The following is a 22,054-nucleotide window of genomic DNA, read 5'->3' on the forward strand; positions in this document are numbered from 1 at the left end:
CAATGGAATAATATGCAACAATTAAATGGAACAAACTACTGATGGATGCAACACCATGGGTGAATGTCAGAAACCTTAACTGGAATGAAAGAAGGCTTACCCAAAAAAGTACATACTGAATGATTCCATTCATATATTGTTTTAAAATAGGCAACACTAATATATTTCAGGAAAAAATAAGGCCAGTGTTTTTCCCTGATGTGGGAATTGAGTGGAAATGGGTATAGTGTACTTTCTTGGGCGATGGTAGTATTCTATTTATTAATAGGAGTTTGAATTTGTATTAGGGTTTTCTAGAGAAACAGAGCCAACAAAATATATATAGATTAAATATATAGATAGATATATTTATAGATTAAATATATAGATTAAATAAAAAGATTTATTATGAGGAATTGGCTCATGCAACCATGTGGGCTAGCAAGTCTGCAAGCTGGAAACTCTGATAAATGGGATTCTGAAGTCAGGTTAGTTTGTATTCCCAGGCTGACTAAAGGTTAGGCAGAAAGTCTTTGATTTCAGAAGTCCTCAGTTCTAGCTTTTAAGGCCTCCAACTGATTGGATAAGGAGACTGCCCACATTACTGAGGGCAGTATCTTTTGTTGATTGTAGATGCAGTCAACCATAGTCATAACCCATTGTTTATAGATGCAAATACATCTATGAAATAACCTACACAGTAACATTCAGGCCAGTCCTTGCTTGACCAAACAATTAGACACAATAACCTAGCCAAGTTGACACATGACATTAATCATCACAGGATTATTCAGGTGTATGCGTTTGTCAAAACTCAGCAAATGTACCCTGAAGATTTATGCTTTTTGTGTGTAAATTTTAACTCAAAAGAAAAAAAAATCTAAGCAAGTAATGAACTTTAGCTAACAGTATGCATAATGAAGTATTTAAAGCAACGTGTACTGAAGTCTGCAATTTACTTTGAAACACAAAAAAATAAGAAGGAATGATGGAGAGATGGATAAATATGTAGTAGAACGAGTTAAAATGTTAATGGTAGAATGTTGGTGTTGGATATTGAGTGTTTATGAACGATTTAACTTTTCTTTATGTTTGGAAATTTTCATATGAAATTTTAGGAAAAAGTAGGTGAGACTAAAAGAAGAAATATCCTATAAAAGAAAGGTTTGTGATGTAGCATAACAAAAAGCCTATTAGATATAGGTTCAGGTTTTCTGATATCTTGATTGAATTGGATTTTAAAGTATAGAACACATATTCAAGGACCAATCATAACATGTATAACCACAGAGTACTAATAATATTAAAGTAAATGAAAAGAAAAAAAAAGTAAATGGAAGCTCTGTAATTGAAATTCTAGGTTGACAAAGGAGACCCAATAAGATGTGATTATATTTTATCCAGTACTTTATTAGGCATAGAAATACTTCTATCCAGTCCTTTATTAGATATAGTAGTACTTGTATGTAATATCTCATTTTAAATTTGCAGACTGCTTCAACTGCCAAATATTTAATATACAACAGCTCCTCAGGATCCCACCTTTCACATAAAAAATGAATTATAGGAAAAATTTCAACTCCATTTTTTCTGTTCCCTTGCACATTGTTTCTACCAGGAGCTAGTTGCTGATTCTTGTACTGGTTCCTGATGTGCAAGTCAAGTTTTATTTCTTCTGCATGTTTCAATGCTGGAAGGAATATCATTGCGTTCATTTGGATTGTAAAAATCTTGAATTCTATTTTAAATTATGCAGGTCTTGTTTTTATATATTTGAATTGTATAAAATCTAAACAAACGCACATTATACATTGACCCACCTAACCTATCTGCCATCTTTCACATTTTGACTGGCTCATGATCAATCTGAATTACCTTCTGCCAATGTGCAAAGGGGCCTGGCCACAGGCCACAAAGTCATGATTGTATCTGCTTCCCTATCCTTTTGTCACTGCTGACCCCTCCTACCTCTAGGGTCCTTAAGTTTTTTCCTTTACTGTAATTTCTTATCATTCTTTTTTTTAAGAAGATTTTATTTTTTCATTTATTTCTCACTACCCCCCTTCCCCCATCCCCCCTGTTTTCTGCTCTCTCTGTCCATTTGCTGTGCACTCTTCTCTGTCTTACCTGCACTCTCATTAGGTGGCACTGGGAACTGATCCTGTGACCCTCTGGGTGGGAGAGAGGCGACCACTCTCGCGCCACCTCAGAGCCCTTGTTCTGCTACGTCTTCTTATTTTCTCTCTTCTTTGTCTCTTGTTGCATCATCTTGCTGAGCCAGTTCTCTGCCTCGGCTGGCAGTCCTGTGTGGGGTGACATTCCCATGCAGGGTGACTCTCCTGTGTGGGGCTGCATTCCCTTATGGGTCAGCACTCCACGTGGGCCAGCTTTCCCTCACCAGGAGGCCCTGGGCATTGAATCCTGGACCTCCTATGTGATAGAGAGGAGCCCAATTGGTTGAGCCACATCTGTTTCCCTCTTGTCATTCTTAACATTTCAATTACACCAGGACTATTATCCTCATAAATTTTGGGCATTGTGTATTTGAGTTTGCAATTAGGAATAGCATACATTTTTGCAGCAAAACTCAGGAGTTTATTTTATTTGTATATACAGCAAAAAGTCTAAATTAGAGTTAGAGGCATTTTTTTATAAACACTGGATTCCCCTATTTTTTTTTTAAGATTTATTTTATTTATTTATCCCTTCTCGCTGCTTGTTTGCTGTCTGCTCTCTGTGTCCATTTGCTGCACATTCTTCTGTGTCTGCTTGTCTCCCTTTGTTGTGTCATCTTGCATTGCCAGCTCTCCGTGGGTACGGGCTGTCTGCTCTCCGCAGGTGCGGGCGAGCCTGCCTTCACAAGGAGGTCCTGAAACATGAACCCAAGGCCTCCCATATGGTAGACGGGAGCCCAATAGATTGAGCCACAGCTGCCTCTGCACCTATTTTTTGATCTAGTGTAGCATCAGCAAGGATATCTCCTTGTCTGGGGAGAGAAAGCCAAGTCAGTACCTAATTGTTCCTAACAGTTTCTCTGCCTCCATCTTTTGAACATTCCCCAAAGCCCATTTCCCCACAGTCTGCCCCCAACTCTGATTAATACTGTTTTATCGAGGAAGTTCTAATATGTGTGTTTTGAGACCCAGAAGCACAAATCTGTTTCTCCACTTGGATCATGCAAATAAGACTCTCTGTCCTTCCTCTCCCTAGCCAAGATCTGAAACTGTTTTCTCCTGTTTATTTCACTACCTCTTCCAGTGAGCAAACTCTTTAATTATTTATTTAGAAGTTGTATCTGTTTATTTTGAATTTGGCTGGAACCACCTTAATCCCAGCAGTAAGACTTGTCAATATCACTTTGGATTGTGATTCCCATTCCATCTTCATTTCAAGCATTCTTTATCATTATTTACTGTTTAAATGTCACCCAGCAGGCACTATTTGGATATTTTGTTAGAATATATCAGCCAACAAATAGCATTGTGCATAATTTAAGGGCCTTTGACAAGGTACCTGCAACTCAGGGAAGGACAGGTAGAAGTTAGTTTTTATCATCTAATTTCCTTGGAAACACATCAGTGAATTTTGGTCCCTGAGGTGTTTCCCTGCCACCCACAACATAAGGTGGTAACTCCTTACCTCAGTTGCACAGAATTTCTTCCTTTATTGCTCAGCTAGGCAGTTAATTAGCTTGATGTAGTCTGATGCCCATTATGTCCTGAGGGAGAACTGCTTTTTGGATAATTAATTTTAGTTTAAGTACTTATAAGGGATATGCCCCTTATAAAGATCTGTAATTGCCCTTAATGAGTATTCCTCTCAGAATCTGGTTGACTGTCATTTCTTTTTCATGAGGGTGTGAGCGGTTTGTTTTTTTCCCCAAATTTTGTGCATTTACAGTTAGAAGCTGAGTTAGAGACTGATGTGTTTTCTAATGCAATAAGCTATATTGTTATCATGTTGTGGGCCGGTATTTTCATTTACTTCGGGGGCTATGAAATGTATTGCTCTTCTAGGTTGCCTTGAGTACTCTTGTCACTTGAATACCAGAATGTTCTTTCCTGTTGCATTAGAGCAGGTACATCTTTCAATTCACCATGTAGTCGCACATACTCCGTACTCCTTAGTTTATATATTTGCACTATCTTTATGCCAGGTCAGTATGCATAAATTAGACTCTTCAAATATCTGGAGCAATAGTGCTTATTCCAAATTGCACCATATTATGTTCTGTGCTTTGAGTTTGCCTAATTGAGAGAAATCTTCTTTGGGTAATATAATTTAAAACTGAATTTTGTCACCATGAAAAAATGAACTCCTTCCAGGTTCTTTTTTTTTTTTCGAAAAAGTCAATGTTCCAGGCTATTTAGCCAAGACATGCTGTTCCAAATTTATTAAAATCATTTCAGTGCTTTGTTTCATTTTTTAATATTATCGAATGGAAATATGGAAGTAATTGTGTCATAGATGCCATAAAGTGACATCTTTAGGATTTTATTAATGGGCAGTCATCTTTGAAGTTTTTCTTAAAATGTACAGTTTTTTGCTTGTAGTAAAAAGATGAGGTTTCGGGGAAAACAAATTAATGAAAGCCATGCATTCCACCAACAAAAAAGATGTAATATAGGTTGCTTTTTGTAAACTTTCCTGTATCATTCATAATTTCTTTACTTGCCTCATTTAAAAACATTTTTAATTTGAGAACTATGCAGAAAAGAGTTCCAAGTATCCCTCTTCACACATGCAGTTCTCCATTATTAACACTTTGCATTAGTGTAATAGTTTTGCTGCAGCTGATGAAAGAATATTATTAAAATTATATGATTAAATATAGTCCATAGTTTATGTTTGGGTTCACTGTGTTGTACATTCCTATTTTTTTAAAAAAATTGATTCTGGTAACATATATACAGTTTATAATTTTCCCATTTAACCATATTTAAATATATAATTCAGTGCCATTAGTTATATTCACAATGTTGTACTACCATCACTACCAGCCGTTACCAAAACTTTTGCGTCTCCCCAAACAAAGCATGTACCGATTAAGCATAATTCCCCATTCCCTACCACCACTCTGGCTCCAGGTAACCTGTATCCTAGTTTCTGACTCTATGGATTGGCTTATTCTAATTATTTCATATCATACACATTTGTCCTTTTATGTCTGGTTATTTCACTCAACATGATTTCTTCAAGGTTGATCCTTTTGTCTCATGTATCAGAACTTTGTTCCTTTTCACAGGTGATAATATTCCATTGAATATATAGACCACATTTTGTTTATTCGTTCATCTGTTGATGGACACTGGGATTGCTTTAATCTTTTAGCAACTGTGACTAATACTGCTATGAACATCAGTATACAAATACCTGTTTGAGTCTCTGCTTTCAATTCTTTTGGGTATATAGCTAGAAGTAGGATTGCTATGTAGTATGGTAATTCTAAACTTAACTTTCTGAGGAACCACCATACTGTCTCCCACAGCAGCTACACCATTTTACATTCCCATCAATAATGAATGAGGGTTCTTGTTTCTTTATATCCTCTCCAAAACTTGTTATTTTTCCTTTTTTTTCACTAGTAGTCATTCTCGTATGAATGCTATCTCATTGTAGTTTTGATTTTATTTCCCTAATGGCTAATGATGTTGAGCATCTTTTCATGTGCTTTTTGGCCATTTGTGTATTTTCTTTGGAGAAATGTCTATTCATGTCTTTTGCCCATTTGCCTGTTTTTTAATTGGGATGTTTGTCTTTTTGTTGTTGAGTGTAGGTATCCTTATATATTCTGGATATTAAGCCTTTGTTGGTTTCTCTTATTAAGAAGGTTGTCTTTTCATTTTCCTGAACCACAGACCTCCCATGTGGTAGGCAGATGCCCTATCCACTGGGCCAAGTCCGCTTCCCTGACAAAGTCTTTTGATGCACAAAAATTTTTTAATTTTGAGGAGGTCCTGTTGATCTATTTTTTTTCTTTTGTTGCTTGTGCTTTGGGTGTAAAGTTTAAGAAACCATCACTTACCTTAAGATGCTTCCCTACATTTTCTTCTAGGAATTTTATAGTCCTCTTTCTTATATTTTGGTCTTTGATCCATTTTGAGTTAATTTTTATATGTGGTTTGACATATGGTTCCTCTTTCATTCATTTGCATATGGATATCCAGTTCTCCCAGCACCATTTGTTGAAGAGACTATTCTTTCTTAATTGAGTGAACTTTGGCAACCTTGTCAAAAATCCATTGGCTGTAGATGTGAGGGTCTATTTCTGTATTCTCAATTCTTGTGCCAATCCAATTCTTGTGCTGTTTTTTTTTTTTTTTTAGATTTATTTTATTTATTTCTCTCCCCTTACCCCCCATTGTCTGCTCTCTGTGTCCATTTGCTATGTGTTCTTCTGCGTCTGCTTGCATTGTCAGGCGGCACCAGGAACCTGCATCTCTTTTTGTTGCATCATCTTGCTGCATCAGCTTTCCGTGTGTGCGGTGCTACTCCTGGGCAGGCCGTGCTTTTTTCATGCAGGGCAGCTCTCTTTGCGGGGTGCACTTGTTGCAGGTGGAGCCCCCCTACATGGGGGCGCCCTTGCATGGCACGACACTCCTTTCATGCAGCAGCACTGCTCATGAGCCAGCTTACCACGTGGGTCAGGAGGCCCTGGGTATTGAACCCTGGACCCTCCATATGGTAGGCGGATGCTCTATGAGTTGAGCCATGTCCACTTTCCTCATGTGCTGTTTTGGTCTCTGTACATTTGTAGTAGGCTTTAAAGCCAGGAAGTGTGTGAGTCTTCCAACTTCATTGTTCTTTTTCAAGAATTTTTTGGCTATTTGAGTCCTTTACCCTTTCAAATAAATTTGATAATTGGCTTTTCCATTTCTGCAAAGAGGGCTTTGGAATTTTGATTGAGATTTCATTGAATCTGTAAATGACTTTGGGTAAAAGTGACATCTTAATGTTGTTTAATTTTCCAATCCATGAACATGGAACATATTTCCATTTATTTAGTTATTCTTCAGTTTATTTTAGCAGTGTTTTCTAGTTTTCTGTGTATAAACCATTCACATCCTTTGCTAAGTTTATTCCTAGATATTTGATTCTTTTAGATGCTATTGTAAATGGAAGTTTTGTCTTGATTTCCTCCCCAGACTGCTCATTACTAGTGTATAGAAATATTATTATTTTTTGTGTGTTGATTTTGGACCCCACTACTTTGCTGAATTCATGTATTAGCTCTAGGAGCTTTGTAGATTTTTCGAAATTTCTATATGTAAGATCATGTCATCTGCAAATAGTTAAAAGTTTTACTTCTTCTTTTCCAATTTGGATGCCTGTTATTTCGTTTTCTTCCTTAACTTCTAGGACTAGAAGTTCCAGTACAACGTTGATATCAGTGGTGACAGGGTGCATCCTTGTTGTACCTGATTTTAAGAGGGAAAGCTTTCAGTCTTTCACCCTTGAGTTTGATGTTAGCTGGGATTTTTCTTAAATGCCCTTTATCATAATGAGGAAGTTTCTGTCTACTCCTTTTTATTTATTTAAAGATTTATTTATTTTGCCCCCCCCCCCCCCCCCAGTTATCTGCTCTCTGTGTCCATTCACTGTGTGTTCTTCTGTGACCACTTCTATCCTTATCAGCGCCACCGGGAATCTGTGTTTCTTTTTGTTGCATCATCTTGCCGTGTTAGCTCTCTGTGTGTATGGCGTCATTCCTGGGAAGGTTGCACTTTCTTTCACACTGGGCCGCTCTCCCTATGGGGCGCACTCCTTGCACGTGGGGCTCCCCTATGTGGGGGCACCCCTGCGTGTCACGCACTCCTTGCACGCATCAGCACTGCACACAGACCAGCTCCACATGGGTCAAGGAGGCCTGGGGTTTGAACCGCGGACCTCCCATGTGGTCAGTGGACGCCCTATCCATTGGGCCAGGTCCATTTCCCTGTCTACTCCTATTTAAATACTCAATTTCATTTATTTCTGCTCTAATTTACTTTGGTTTTCTTTCTAGTTCCTCCAGGTGTGCACTTAGGCCTTTATATGCTCAAATTAAAAAAGCAGAAAGAAATAAAATAAATTTTCCCTCCCAGCACTGCCTTTGCTGTATGCCATAAGTTTTCATATATTTTCATTTTCATTCTTGGGATATTTACTGATTTTAATTGTAATTTCTTCTTTGTCCCACTGATTATTTAACTGAGGTATTTAACTTCCATATATTTATGGATTTTCCAGGTCTCTGCCTGTTATTGATTTCCAGCTTTATTCCATTATGATTCAAGAAGATGTTTTGTATGATTTTGACCTTTCTAAGTTTTTGAGACTTGTTTTGTTACCCAGCATGTGGTCTATCTTGGAGAATTATCCATGTGCACTTGAGAATAATATGTATCCTGCTGTTTGGGTATACAGTGCTCTCTATATGTCTGTTAGATCTAGTTCATTTATCATATTATTCATGTTCTCTGTTTTCTTTTTTATCTTCTTTCTCGATATTCTATTGATATGAATGATGTGTTGAAATCTCCAACTCTTCTTATTGTAGAGGTATCTATACTAGAGCAGCCTAATGATGATTGAATTGATGAATGCACAACAGTGTCTTTTTTTTTTTGTCTTTTTATTTTTATTTTTTTAAAAGTTATTCCACCTCTCCTTGTTTGCATTCTCTGTCGGCTCTCATCTCTCCACAGAGATGTGGGCTGTCAGCTCTCTGCAGTAGCATGGGCCAGCTTGCCTTCACCAGTAGGCCCTGGGAATTGAACCCAGGGCCTCCCATATGGTGATGGGAGCCCAATCACCTGAGCCACCTCCGTCTCCTGTATGTCTTTTTAAAACAGATTTTTTGACATATATTCATGAACCTTACAATCTATCCAAAGTTTACAATTAATGGCTTTTAGTATAATCAGTGTTGTGCGTTCATCACCACAAAAAAATTTAGAACAATTTCATTACTCCAAAAAGAAAACTCCTTAGCAGTCACCTCTAAATTCCTCTATCCTTCCCCAGGCCTACATAATGACCAATCTAATTCCATCTTTATAAATTGATTTCTATTTACATTTTATATAAAGGGAATTGTACAATATGTCATACTTTGTGTCTGTTTTTATTTGCCTGGTATTAACATCTTATAACATTAACATACATTTTTGTTCAGTTTCAAAGAAGAACAGTCTTATGTATGCAATATTACCCATATTCATATTTCACATGAGGTTTTATCCAGCAAAATTTGTGTCTTTTGATTGGAGAGTTTAACCCATTAACATTTAGTGTTATTACTGCAAATCAGTTCTTTCTTAACCACTTTTGACTTTTGATTTTCATATGTTCGATCTTTTTTTACATCTCTCTTTTCCTTAATTGCAGCCTTCTTTTCTGTATAGTTGATCTTCGTGATGTATCTGACTGATTGCTTTCTTATATCGGTATACATTTTAAAATATTAATAGTTTCTTTGTGGTTACCCTGGGGTTTATATTACACAACCTACATTTATACCCTACTAATTTGAAAAGATACCAACTTAGCTTCAATAAATAACTTATATGTTATCTCCTCCTGTATCCCTTTATTTTCCATTTTTATATTGTTTTTGTCCTACTTTGCCACTTTATAGTTTGCATTTCCATTATCAGTGAATATGTCTTTTTTTTGTTCAATTGTATTCTGGTTCTTAGAGGAATTAAAAAGTAGAGTTGTATAAATTGAAAGATAAATGACCACTGGGTTTTGCATTTATCTTTTCAATTACCCTTACTGATGATCTTCATTCCTTCAAACTCAAACCACTCTCTTCTGTCTTTTCCTTTTAACCTGCAGAACTCTCTTTACTGATTCTTGCAAGGTGGGTTCTTTATTGATAGACTATCTCAGTTTCTGTTTATTGGTGAATATTTTAAATTGTCCCTCATTTTTGAAGGGCAGTTTTGCTGGATAAAGTATTTTTACCTTAATTTTTTTTTCAGTACCTTAAAATTTTATCACACCACTGCCTTTTTGCCGCCATAGTTTCTGATGAGAAATCAGCATTTTAGTCTTATTGAGGATATCCTATATGTGACAAATAACTTTTTCTCTTGCTGCTTTCAGAATTCCCTCTTTATCTTTGGCATTTCGCATTCTGATTACTGTGTGTCTTAGGATTTGTTTTATTTGCTGTATGTTGTGCTTCTTGAACATGTATATTTGTAAGAGTTGGGAAATTTTTGGTCATTATTTCCTCAGATATTCTTTCTGCCCCCTTTCCCTTCTCTTCCCCTTCTGCAATCCCCGTGATGTGTATGTTTCTGTGCTTCATGCTGTCACTCAAATCCCTGAGACACTGCTCAAATTTTTTCTGCTATTTTCTCCATCTGTTCTTCTGACTGTATGATTTTGTATTGATCTTTTAGGTTGCTGATTCTTTCTTCTGCATGTTCAAATCTGCTGTCATATGCTTCTAGTGTATTTTAATCTCTACTATTGAGCTTTTAACCTCCATAATTTCTGTTATGTTTCTTTTTATACTTTCACCTTTTTTATGCTTAATCTTATTCTTCTTAATATCTTTGATCTCTTTATGTATATTATCCTTCATCTCCTTGAATTGATTTAGATTGTTTAAACTTCTTGGAGTAGATGTTCTAAATTCTGTGTCTCCTCAAAAGTTTTAATTTGTTACGCAACTGAATCATATCATCCTGTTTCTCAGTATGTCTTGTAATTTTTTTTTTTGCTGATGTCTAGGTACCTGATTATCTTGGTGAGTTAACTGTGAAGGTCAGTTTCTCGATCTTTTCTAGGATTTTATTTTTGATTGGCTTTGTATTAAGGTTCTTCTTTCACACTTGGTCCAACTTATTCTAGACTTTTAGGATAGCTTATGTTTCATTGGTCAGGTTTTCTCAGCTCTTCTTCATTTGACTCTTGCTCTGGATTTACAATACATTTTTTGAGATTGTACTTTTTGTGTCATTGTTTCAGCTCCAGGAGAAAGCTTCCTTTCCTTTGTTACTTCTCTGGGAATCTTGATCTCTTCTGTTTGTTTTTGTGCAGAATTTTCTTCCCAGCTCCTTTGATTTGTTTAAATTTTCTCCTTCAATTAGTGAACTGTTTTCCTTACACTTTTCATTTCTGGAACCCTCCTCTCTTACAGCTATTCAGTTTACCCTCCCCCCCCCTTTTTTTTTTTAATCTTTGTAAGTCTTTTCTGTCTCCAGTTTCTTCCCCCCACCCCAGGGAGCCAGATGGGGTCACTCTAGAAAGATGTGCTACTCTAGAAAAGTCTGTTTTGCATTTAGCTGGTCTAACCAACAGGAACTGGATTTGAGTGAGTGCACCATTTGCCTGTCAAAGTTCTACTGCAGTCTCAGTCTCTCTCTGTCTCTGTCTCTCTCTCCCTCTTTTCTTCTCCTCTGGGGACTCTTGTATGTAGCACTTTACAGTGGCTTGTGTTCTGTCCTGGGCTTCTGTGGACTTGGGTCCCTGTGCCTGAATATGCATGGAGTTCTAATTTGTTGCTGTGAGTAGCTCTATAGTATGTGTCCCTGGTGGGAGGTAGGACGTTTCCCGGCTGCTCCCTCAGAGCAACTTGCAACTTGCGCAGGACTGAGTGAGGAGGAGGGAAGTCTACCGGTGGGTCTGGGATAGAAATTTCCTACCTGATATTTTTGCATTCAGCATTTGTGGAGTCCTTATCCAGTCTCTACTGCCCTCCAGAGTTCTAAGTAAGTGGAATTTGTTCATTTATTCACTGAATTTCTGGGGAAGTTTTTTTCAGGGGATGTCTTATGTTACCATGTTGATGACATCACTCTGTCCTTCCATTTTTAAAGCTTTGTTTTCTAGATTCAGCACTTCCTCAATTACTGTAATCCTTTAGCTGTTTTCCAGAATTTTGAGGAAGATGGCTCTGAAAGTTTTCCGTAGTTATTTAAAGATCTGCAGGGGAATGGTTCATTGGAATATCTTTGCACAGCCATCTTAGTTACTGAAGGTCCTTATATTCTTTCTGGTTGCCCCTTCTTTCAGCTGACCATCTGTCAAGCCATTAGGTGATTATCCCTAGTGGCTCATAAGATTTAGCAGTGTCTTCTCGCTTCTCTGGAGCCTTTGTCTCGTCTATCTTTATTTCTTCCTTACTTCTCTCCATTTTTAGTATTTGTATCTTTAGCCACACAGTTTACAACAATGAAACCTAGATGTTTCAACAACTAGATTTTTTTCATTTTTGGGCTTAAAACAATTGATTCTATTACAGTTCTGGAGGCCAGAATTCTGAAAACAAGCCAATGCCAATGTGCCAACAAGACCTGCTCCCTCTGGAGGCTTAGGGGAGAGTTCATTCATTGTCTTTTCCAACTTTTAGTAGCTGCCAGCATCCTTCAGCTTGTGGCCACATCTCTGTACTCCATCTTTACATTCCTGTCTCTTCATGTGTTTCGAATATCCCTTATGTGTTTCGAATATCCCTTATATGTTTTGATTGTCTCTTGTGAGACCCTTGTGATGGCATTTATGCCAACCTGGAGAATCCAGGGTAATCTTTTCTCGGAATCCTCATCTTAATCACATCAGTAGGGACCCTTTATCCAAATGAGGTCACATTCACTGGGTCCTGAAATTAGGATGTGAGTTTATCTCTGGGAGCCATCATTAGTCCAGCACAAAGACTAAAGAGAGTTCTTCTGAGGAGTCAATAAGATTAAAAAAAAAAAAAAAAGACAATTTTGGCATGCTTACCACATGCTGCTCATGTTTCTAAGTGCTTTTCAGATGTGTGCTTGTATAATCCTCCATTCAACTCTATTCAATAAGTATTATTTATTCCCTTTTATAGTTGAAAAAACTGAGACACAGAGGTTTAAGTAACTATCTAAGGTCACACAGCTCTTAAAGTGTTGTATTAGTCAGCCAAAGGAGTGCTGATGCTAAATACCAGAAATCAATTGGCTTTTATAAAGGGTATTTATTTGGGGTAGGAGTTTACAGTTACCAGGCCATAAAGCATAAGTTACTTCCCTCACCAAGGTCTGTTGCCACGTGTTGGAGCAGGATGGCTGCGATGTCTGCAAGATTACAGGCTTCCTCTTCCTCCTAAGGCTCCATGGTCCCAGCTTCTTCCAGCATCCGCTGTAGGCTGGGGTAAGTCTCATCTCTCTCAGGGCTAGTTTCTCGCCAGGCTCAGCTGCTCTGCTTTCTCCACAAGGCCAGCTGTAGACCTTCGGGCAAACAGCTCGTCTCTCTTCTTGGGGCCTCTACTGTGTCTAATGGAGCCTTCTCTCTTTGCTCACATATCTGCTTCTATGTGTATGTACTTCTTGGGGCTCCAGCATTAAACTGTAACCTCCCCACTCTGCAGTGCAATTTCTTGCCTTACTGATGTGTCCTAATCAAAGCCCCAGTCATAATTCAGTCAAGCAAGAGTGAAACCTGAATCCAATCCAATCTAGTATGCCCAGTTTACAAACATAATCCAACATCTATTTTTTGAATTAGCAAAAAATACCAGACTGCCTCAGGTGTCTTCAAATCTGTGCTCTTATCCACTCTGATCTCTTACCTATCTATCAAATCTCTGTAAGGCACCTGGCATGTTGTAGATACTCCACAAATCTGAATTTTATTTTCCTCATCTACTGCTGCCCCTAAAGGTATCAGGGAGGTCTCTCTGAATGTAAAGGGATGCTATACTCTATTGCTAGGAGCCCTCCTCTAGGAATTCTGGGAAATGTGTGTGCACTAGAAGGCTCTAGCCAGCTTAGAAGCTACTAGCTTTGATTCCTAAGATCTGTGGGCACATCACCAAGTAGAATTTAATTCTGTTTTATGAAGGAAGAGTTCCTTATATTTGTGCTCTCTTGGAAGTGGGACACTCTGGTATAAACTGCTTAATAGATTATTCATCTCAAATTTAAATACTTTCACTCAAAACTATATTTTTGTTATGGGAGAATTAGTTTAAAAAGAAATTCCCCTCAAGTTTCAGCCTTTGCAGCAAAAGTCATACATGACTCTGAGACATAACACGTTTGTAGTAAATGTGTTTGAAAGGGTTTCTCATTTAACATACTGTTTGTAATGTTTGGCATATTTTGAATCTGCATTTTGTTTGGATTCTGCATTTTATAACTGGTTTACAGATTTAATGAGCATCCTCTTTATCATTGGTAGCATAGCAGAGTGGTTACTGCACTGGTTTTGTAGTCAGGCTGCCTGGATTCTGATTTGGACTCCATCACTTCTAACTCTGTGATTTGGTGCATGTGACAAACTCAGTGCCTCAAATCCTTTATCTGTGAAAGAGGAGAGATAATATTACTTAATTCTTGATTTGTTGTTGGGGTTACTGAGCATATATATACATATAGATAAACACAATATTTAGAAAAATCCTCAGAACTTAGGAAGTTCAGTTCTTCATAATTATTGTCTTGGGTAGTGGTACAGTTGTGTGCATTGGACTTTCTGAGAACATTTTTATATTTGATCTGTCTTTTTGGTAGAAGCAGGGTCCTCGGGGTAAGAAGGTCAGGATTTACATTTGGATTCTGTCACTTACTGGACTGTGTCTCTGAGCAGGTGATATGATTTATGGTTCAGTTTCTACCCTGCCAACCTCATAAGACTGTTTCCAGAGTCAAAGTGAAATAGTGTAGGGAAGCAGATGTGGCTCGAGTGATAAGGCCTCTGCCTACCATATGGGAGGACCTGGGTTCAATCCCTGGGGCCTCCTGGTGAAAAAGAAGAAGAGAAAGTATGCCTGTGTGGCAAGCTAATGCCCACATGGTGGGCCCAGTGCCCATGCGGTGAGCCAGGTGCCCTTGCAGTGAGCCGAGTGCCCACACGGTGAACCCATGTGCCCACACGGCGAACTGAGTGTCCATGTGGGTGCCCATGTGGCGAGTCGAGTGCCCATGTGGTGAGCCAGTGCCTGCGCAGTGAGTCATGCAGTAAGACGAGATGAAGGGGAGAGCCCAGATGAAGTGCAGCAGAGACCAGGAACTGAGGTAGTGCAGTTGACAGGAAACTTCTCTCCACATTAGAGGTTCCCAGGATTGAATCCTGGTGAATCCTAGAGGAGAAAGATGAGAAAAGAAGAGCAAAAGAAAAATAGATACAGCAAATGGACACAGACAGCAAAAACATCAGGGCAGGGGAGGGGGAGGAGAAGAAAAAAGTGAAATAGTGTATATACAATGCATTATAAACTAAAGCCCTAAATAAATATGAAGTATCAATGTCATTGGCTTTTCATTGATAAATTTAAGGACCTGAATCTGGGAACAGTTAAATTAGTAAGTTCTTTGTTTTTTTAATCATTATAAAGGTTTAGATGAGTTTTACTACATAATATATGCTTATTTTAAAATTATATAAGTTGACTTCATAATAAAAATATATAACATGTTTTAAAAGGAAATACTATAATACCTGACAATATTGTTATAACATTTTCAGGTCTGAAAACACAATGGCAGGAAACAGCCTTGTTCTACCCATCGTTCTTTGGGGTCGCAAAGCACCAACACATTGCATTTCAGCAATACTTTTAACAGATGATGGGGCGACCATCGTAACAGGATGCCATGATGGACAAATATGTCTCTGGGATCTTTCAGTAGAATTGGAGGTGAGTATTTGAAATGCCTCTTGTACATTTTAAATATAAGGGACTAATTATTAGAGAATTATAGTCCCAGAATAATATTTGGGCTCCCATATTTTCTGTGAAATATGTTTTGATTAAAATTGGTATTATCTAATTTTGTTATTTATGTAATATATTAATCAAAATTGACTTCTGCTGGCTTTTGGTTATTTCCTAGTACAGTATATACTTCAAGTGGCTTAGTATTTGTTACATTTAAGATTTTCAGCAAAGAAGCCAGTTTTTTTGATAGCAACTTTGTTGAATCTGTAGATCAACTTGGAAAGTTTTGCCATCCTGACAATGTTAAGTTTTCAAGTCCATGAACAGAGGGTTTCTTTCCGTTTATTTATATCTATTTAATTTTTTCAACCATGTTTTGTAGTTTTCACAGTATGTTTTACACTTGTTTCATTAAATTTATTTCTAAGAATTTTATTTTTTTTGTCTATTGTAAAGGGGATTATTTACTTAATTTCATTTTCAGATTGTCCATTTTAGTATAGGAAGTCAATTGATCTTGTATACTGCAACCTTGCTAAACTCATTTATTATTTCTAATAGTTTTTTTTAGTGGATTCTTTAGGATATTCTATGTACAACATCATGTCATCTCTTGTAGAGATTGTTTTCCTTTTCCTTTTCCAGTGTGTATTCCTTTTATTTCATTTTCTTGCCTAATTGTCCTAACTAGTACCTCCAGTACAGTCTTGAATTGAAGTTGTGAGAGCACATATCGTTTTTTTTTCCTCATCATAGGGGAAAAGCATTTTGTCTTTCTCCATTAAGTATGATGTTAGCTGTGAGTTTTTTGTAGATAGCCTTTATTAGGTTAGGAAGTTCCCCTCTATTTCTAGTTTGTTGAATATTTTTTTTTAAATTTTAATCATGAAAGTGTGTAAGTTTTGCCAAATGCATTTCTCCATCTATCAAGATAATCATGTGGTTTTTACCCTTTATTCTATGTTATGTGATTTTTTTTACAAATTAATTTTATTGATACATATTAATAAATCATATAATTTATCCAAAGTATATAATCAATGGTATTTGATATAATCACATAGTTGTACATTCATCACTTCAATCATTACTAAAGCATTTTCATTATTTCAATAATAATAAACAAAAGCAGACAAACAAGAAAATACCTCACCTCTCAATCTCTCTGTTCCTCCTGCTGTACATGGCTGCTATTTCTCGCTCTTCCTGCACAATTATTTATTTGTTTATTAGCAGTTTTATTGAGATATATTTGCATAGTATATGATCTTCCCAAAGTATATAATCAATGGCTTATTTTTTAGCTGTTAAAAAGTCTTTTATTATAAAATTGTAAGATAAATAGAAAAATAGGTTGAAAGAAATTACAAATTTTAAGTGAGAGTGCAAGGCCAGGATAGATTTAATATAATGAATCATAAAAAATAGATAGCATAGCATAGCAACATTTATAAATGTAAATAATAATTCAAAAATAATTATAATTATAATTTTTTATATTCCAGCACTAACTGTTGAACATACTAATTTCTCAGATTGAAATAAATTATTGGCTTAGTTATTTAATTTCCATTTAGACCATAATTCTTTCTAGATAATCATGGGAATTCTTCAAATCTTATTGGAATGAATTACAGCAGGTAACAATTTACCAACTCATTATTTTATGAGGCAGAAAAACTGAAAAATCTTGTTCAACAGGAGTTATACTAAATCATAATTGATCCTGATATTTTAATTTAAAAATATGACTAAGAAAGGGTTAAAGAAAAATGAAGTATCCAAAGATATATCTCTTCTCTAGTCCTCCTCAGTTAAAAGCAAATGTTTATTTTGTATGGAAAAAACTACAGAATACTGATTATAGGAACAAATTTGCTAGTTGCACTGAGTAATTATTGTTCTTATACTATAATGTTGTTATTTTAAATTTATTTGGTCTATGCTGGCTCTTTTTTGGTTACTATTTGCATGGAATATTTTTTTTCAACCTTTCACTTTTAACCTGGTTGTGCCCTTACATCTGAGGTGGGTCTCTTGTACAGACATATTTTTTTATCCATTCTGCCAGTTTATGTCTTTTGGTTAGGGAGTTCAATCCATTAACATTCAGTGTTATTACTAAAAAGACATTACTTACTTCATCCATTTTGTCCTTTGCTTCTCTGTTGTCATATCATTCTATTGTCTGCCTTTTTATCCTTTAGTTTACTCTTCCTAATAATCTTCATTTCTACACTCTTCTCCAAATCTTTTGCCCTTGGTTTTTCCTTTTAGACTGTAGCACTCCCTTCAATATCTCTTGCAACTCTGGTCTTTTGGTAACATATTCTATCAGTTTTGGTTTTTTTTTTTAAAGATTTATTTATTTATTTCTCTCCCCTTCTCCCCCACCCTGGTTGTCTCTTCTCTTTGTCTATTTGCTGCATCTTCTTCTTTGTTCGCTTCTGTTGTTGTCAGCGGCACAGGAATCTGTGTTTCTTTTTGTTATGTCATCTTGTTGTGTCAGCTATCCATGTGGGCGGCACCATTCTTAGGCAGGCTGCACTTTCCTTTGTGCTGGGCAACTCTCCTTACGGGGTGCACTCCTTGTGCGTGGGGGTTGCACGTGGGGCTCCCCTACGTGGGGGACACCCCTGCGTGGCACAGCACTCCTTTCATGCATCAGCACTGCGCATGGGCCAGCTCCACACAAATCAAGGAGGCCCGGGGTTTGAACTGTGGACCTTCCATGTGGTAGACGGATGCCCTAACCACTGGGCCAAGTCCGCTTCCCTCTCTAATGTATTTTTAACCACATCTGTCATGTCTTTCATTCCCATAAGGTCTGTTACCTTTCTTTGTAGTCTTTCAAATTGTTCTTTATGCTTTCCCAGTGACATCTTAATTTCCTTTATTTCTTTAGTCATATTTTCTTTAAATTCTTTGAAGTGATTTAGGAAAGTTATGTGATTATCACTGGCTAATTATATTAAATCCTGTATCTCTTCAGGATAGTTGGTTTGTTCTTGTGGCTGGGTCATCTCTGAAGGTTTCCTAGTATGGCTTCTAATTTTTTGCTGAAGTCTAGGCATCTGAATATGTGAATTTACTCTGATGGCTAATTTCTCTCTCTTGCCTACTGTTTTTTTTTTTTTTCTCCACAGCTATTCTTTGATAATTGGTTCAACTTAGTCTTTAAAATTACCCAGCCTAAGTTTTCAAAATTGTGGGGTGCAGATTATCTCCCAAGGGTTGGATACAGAGAGCATGAACAGTTTCATTATGCAGTTTCCAGACTGGCCAGCAGGTGGTGCTAGTGAACGCACCATTCCACGGAGGTGTTTCAGTCTCACCTTTCCTGTGTTCCTGTGTTGAATCTCCAATGTACAGATTGCCAGCAAAGGGGGCTCTGCTGGCAGAATTCATTGAAGAAAAGCACTCTGACCTTCCCTCCCTTTTCCCTTAAAACAGCTGACAGGGAGGAAAATATCTGCTCCCCTCTCAATCAACTGCAGTGAGCCAGGGGTTTTATCCCAACTTATTATCTGGGGGGCAGGGGTGAAGGGAGTCCTTCCTGACCACCTTGGAGGATTGGTAACTCATAATTGTCATTTCCGCTTCTTTGTCTCTCTGTCACTCACCCTCCTGGTTGTTGTGTAGCAATGTCCTGGTCTGCTGGCTCCCAAAACAGGTCCCTCAGACAGCTTTTGACTCTTTCTGCATTGTTTTTCTGAGAGCATTCAGGTCTGCCCATTAGTCCACAGCCATCTTCCCACAATCCTCGTAAATTTTTTTAATGGGAGGTATTTTAGCATGTTTGTATACTGAAAAGAATGACCCCACTCCCAAATAAAATAAAGTGAATATTGAGGACTTTGAAGAGAGGAATGGCATTTGAAGTCATATTCAAAGGGTGGAGGGGATGGAGTCTAGTGCTCAGGCTGAGGGGTTATTCTTTGATAGGAGCAAAAAATATTTATTCACTGTTACAGAGAACTTGGAGTATGTTGGTACAGGTAGATTGATTGCTATCTTGGTAGAAGTGTAAAAATCTTCTGAAGCAGGGAAACGGACTTTGGCCCAGTGGTTAGGGCGTCCGTCTACCATATGGGAGGTCGGCGGTTCAAACCCCGGCCTCCTTGACCCGTGTGGAGCTGGCCATGCGCAGTGCTGATGCGCGCAAGGAGTGCCTTGCCACGCAAGGGTGTCCCCCGCGTGGGGGGAGCCCCACGCGCAAGGAGTGCGCCCGTGAGGAGAGCCGCCCAGCGTGAAAAGAAAGAGCAGCCTGCCCAGGAATGGCGCCGCCTACACTTCCCGTGCCGCTGACGACAACAGAAGCGGACAAAGAAACAATACGCAGCAAACAGACACCAAGAACAGACAAACGGGGGGGGGGGGGGGGGGGAAGGAATTAAATAAAATAAATAAATCTTTAAAAAAAAAAATCTTCTGAAGCTTCTACTCTTTTTCAGAAAAATAAACAAGGTCTTTGGGTAAAAGAGAGAATAGGAAAGGAGCTGCTAGAGGTTGAGAGAGAAGCTGTGAAATGGGCACTTGGGAGAGTGGAAGAATGAGTAGACTAGAGAAATAGTGTAGGACTGATGGACTGCCCTCAGGGTCCCCTTAGGTTTAGACAGCATTAGTTTATTGTGAGATTAGTCAGCCTAGTGGTATAGTTTTTCAGCCACCTGCATCTGCTTCGGTGTAAACCTAGGTCAAACAGAGAGCCAGACTTTACTGGGCTGAAGTTTTGCCTAGCAAGCTTAACAGAGGGAGAGAGACAAGTAATTTTACCACTTATGAAAGGTTTAGTAATTGTAAATGATGTTTCAAGAACTCTTAAGTAAGAGTAGATGTGGAAGGCATCTATACGAGAGGATGAAGAATAGTGAAATTTTGGTAAGGTAGAGGTAGAACTGAGGTTTCAATGGGGGTAAAGAATTGTTGGGAATTGGGAGATGTGATGGAGTTTGTTAGAAAGATAGGAGGTAGTGGTTGGAAAGTGAGATTGTTTGTTTGCTAAAAACTGCTGGGAACAATATACCAGTAGTGAGTTGGCTTTTACAGTGGGGATTTATTAGGTTAAAAGCTCTCAGTTCTGACATTGTGGAAGTATCTGAATTAAGGCATCATCAGGAGATCCTTTTCTGCGAACTGCAGCTGTGGCGATCAGGCATGTGGCAGGGAAGCAATGGAGGCATTGGTTCATCTCTCCCCTCTCTCCTTCAGGCCTTGTTGCTTTCAGCTTCTGGCTAGTGTCTTTCTCTCAGCTTCTGGCTCTTGGGGCCATCTCTCTCAGTTTCTAGCGTTCCTCTCTGTCTCTGCACCCTTCTTTCTGTGTCTGTGGCTTTTTATTCCTCTGTTTATGAAGGATTCCAGTAAGAGGATTAAGAGCCACCCTCAGTTATGCAAACTAATCAAAGGCCCTTAACTGAAGTAATTCAATCAAAAGTTCCCACCTGCAATAGGTTAATACACACTAGAATTGATTAGCATTAAGATCAGGATTTTCTGGGGGCCATGAAAGCTTCAAACTACTACAGAAATGCTCAAGTGGTATTTATTAGTGATAATGGAATTGGGGGTACACTGCAGCAGGGTGGATGTCTAGATCTTTAGAGGTAAGGAGATTTGGGAGTAGAAGGTCAGGGTATTGCAAGGATTACCTATAAGGTTATTGAAATCACATAAAATTAGTATATGAGAAGTCCTGGGGAGTGAGAAAGTGAGCCAAGTGCCAAAAGTGTCTAGGAATGAGAGGGAGTGACTTGGATATCTGTTCTGAGTATAGGGTAGAGAGCTGATGGTATAAACTGCAAAAGTGCTAAAGTTTTGCAGGAGGGAAAGCCAATCCTTCTGGAAGAGACAGGAGGAGCAAAGAAAATTATTCTTCCTTCATGCATTGTAATTCATGGTGTCATGGAGAAAACCCAGCCACCCGTGAGAGGGCTTCAAGGGAAACTACCCTCAGGAGACTTGCAGGCTTTGATTAAAGCAAGAGGCTGTGAGTAATGTTCAGAAATGAAATGGAAAATATAGAGAATTTTGGTGATTACTGTTCTTTAGTACAGGGGATATGGAGGAGGAGTTGGGGAAGACTGTAAGATTGAGTCACATTCACATGGGGATTACAATTGATGGTTAATACTCAGAAGGAAATCAATTAAATCCAAACTCAGTATTTTAGTAATAACAGGCATTTGACTTCTAGGCATTTGGGTCGTAAAGATAATTACAACACATTTCTTATCCTTAGCAAGTTCAATTTAATGGCTTTGGTAAACTGCAAAAATGATCCCATGAACTTAATGACCTAAGTGCTAGGCATACAGATTGGAAAGTAAATGGAAATGTGTGTTGTAGAATGTCAGGTTTGATAGCAAAATAAATATGAATCAGCAGTGTAGCCATGAATGTAAAAAAAATCACCACCTTTTATTGGAATGATTACAGCCATTA

The 22,054-nt window shown here is 37.9% G+C and overlaps 1 protein-coding gene across 18 annotated transcripts in view; it reads left to right on the top strand.

Moving 5' to 3' along the window:
- Nucleotides 1-22,054, top strand: part of WDR7 (WD repeat domain 7) — a 439,870-nt gene that overhangs the window by 42,571 nt on the left and 375,245 nt on the right. For 11 of the 18 annotated variants that reach the window (XM_058277785.2, XM_071208567.1, XM_071208570.1 and 8 more), the window contains one exon: nt 15,421-15,592. In XM_058277785.2, coding sequence (XP_058133768.1) covers nt 15,434-15,592 — 159 coding nt within the window. In that variant the 5' untranslated portion in view covers nt 15,421-15,433. Of the gene's footprint in view, nt 1-12,990; nt 13,105-15,420; nt 15,593-22,054 lie in introns of all 18 variants that reach the window. The other 7 variants (XM_058277778.1, XM_023587049.2, XM_058277776.1 and 4 more) reach the window with 1 other exon arrangement.

The sequence above is a fragment of the Dasypus novemcinctus genome, chromosome 16, assembly GCF_030445035.2.
Source record: "Dasypus novemcinctus isolate mDasNov1 chromosome 16, mDasNov1.1.hap2, whole genome shotgun sequence".
In the NCBI taxonomy this organism is placed as follows: Eukaryota; Metazoa; Chordata; class Mammalia; order Cingulata; family Dasypodidae; genus Dasypus; species Dasypus novemcinctus.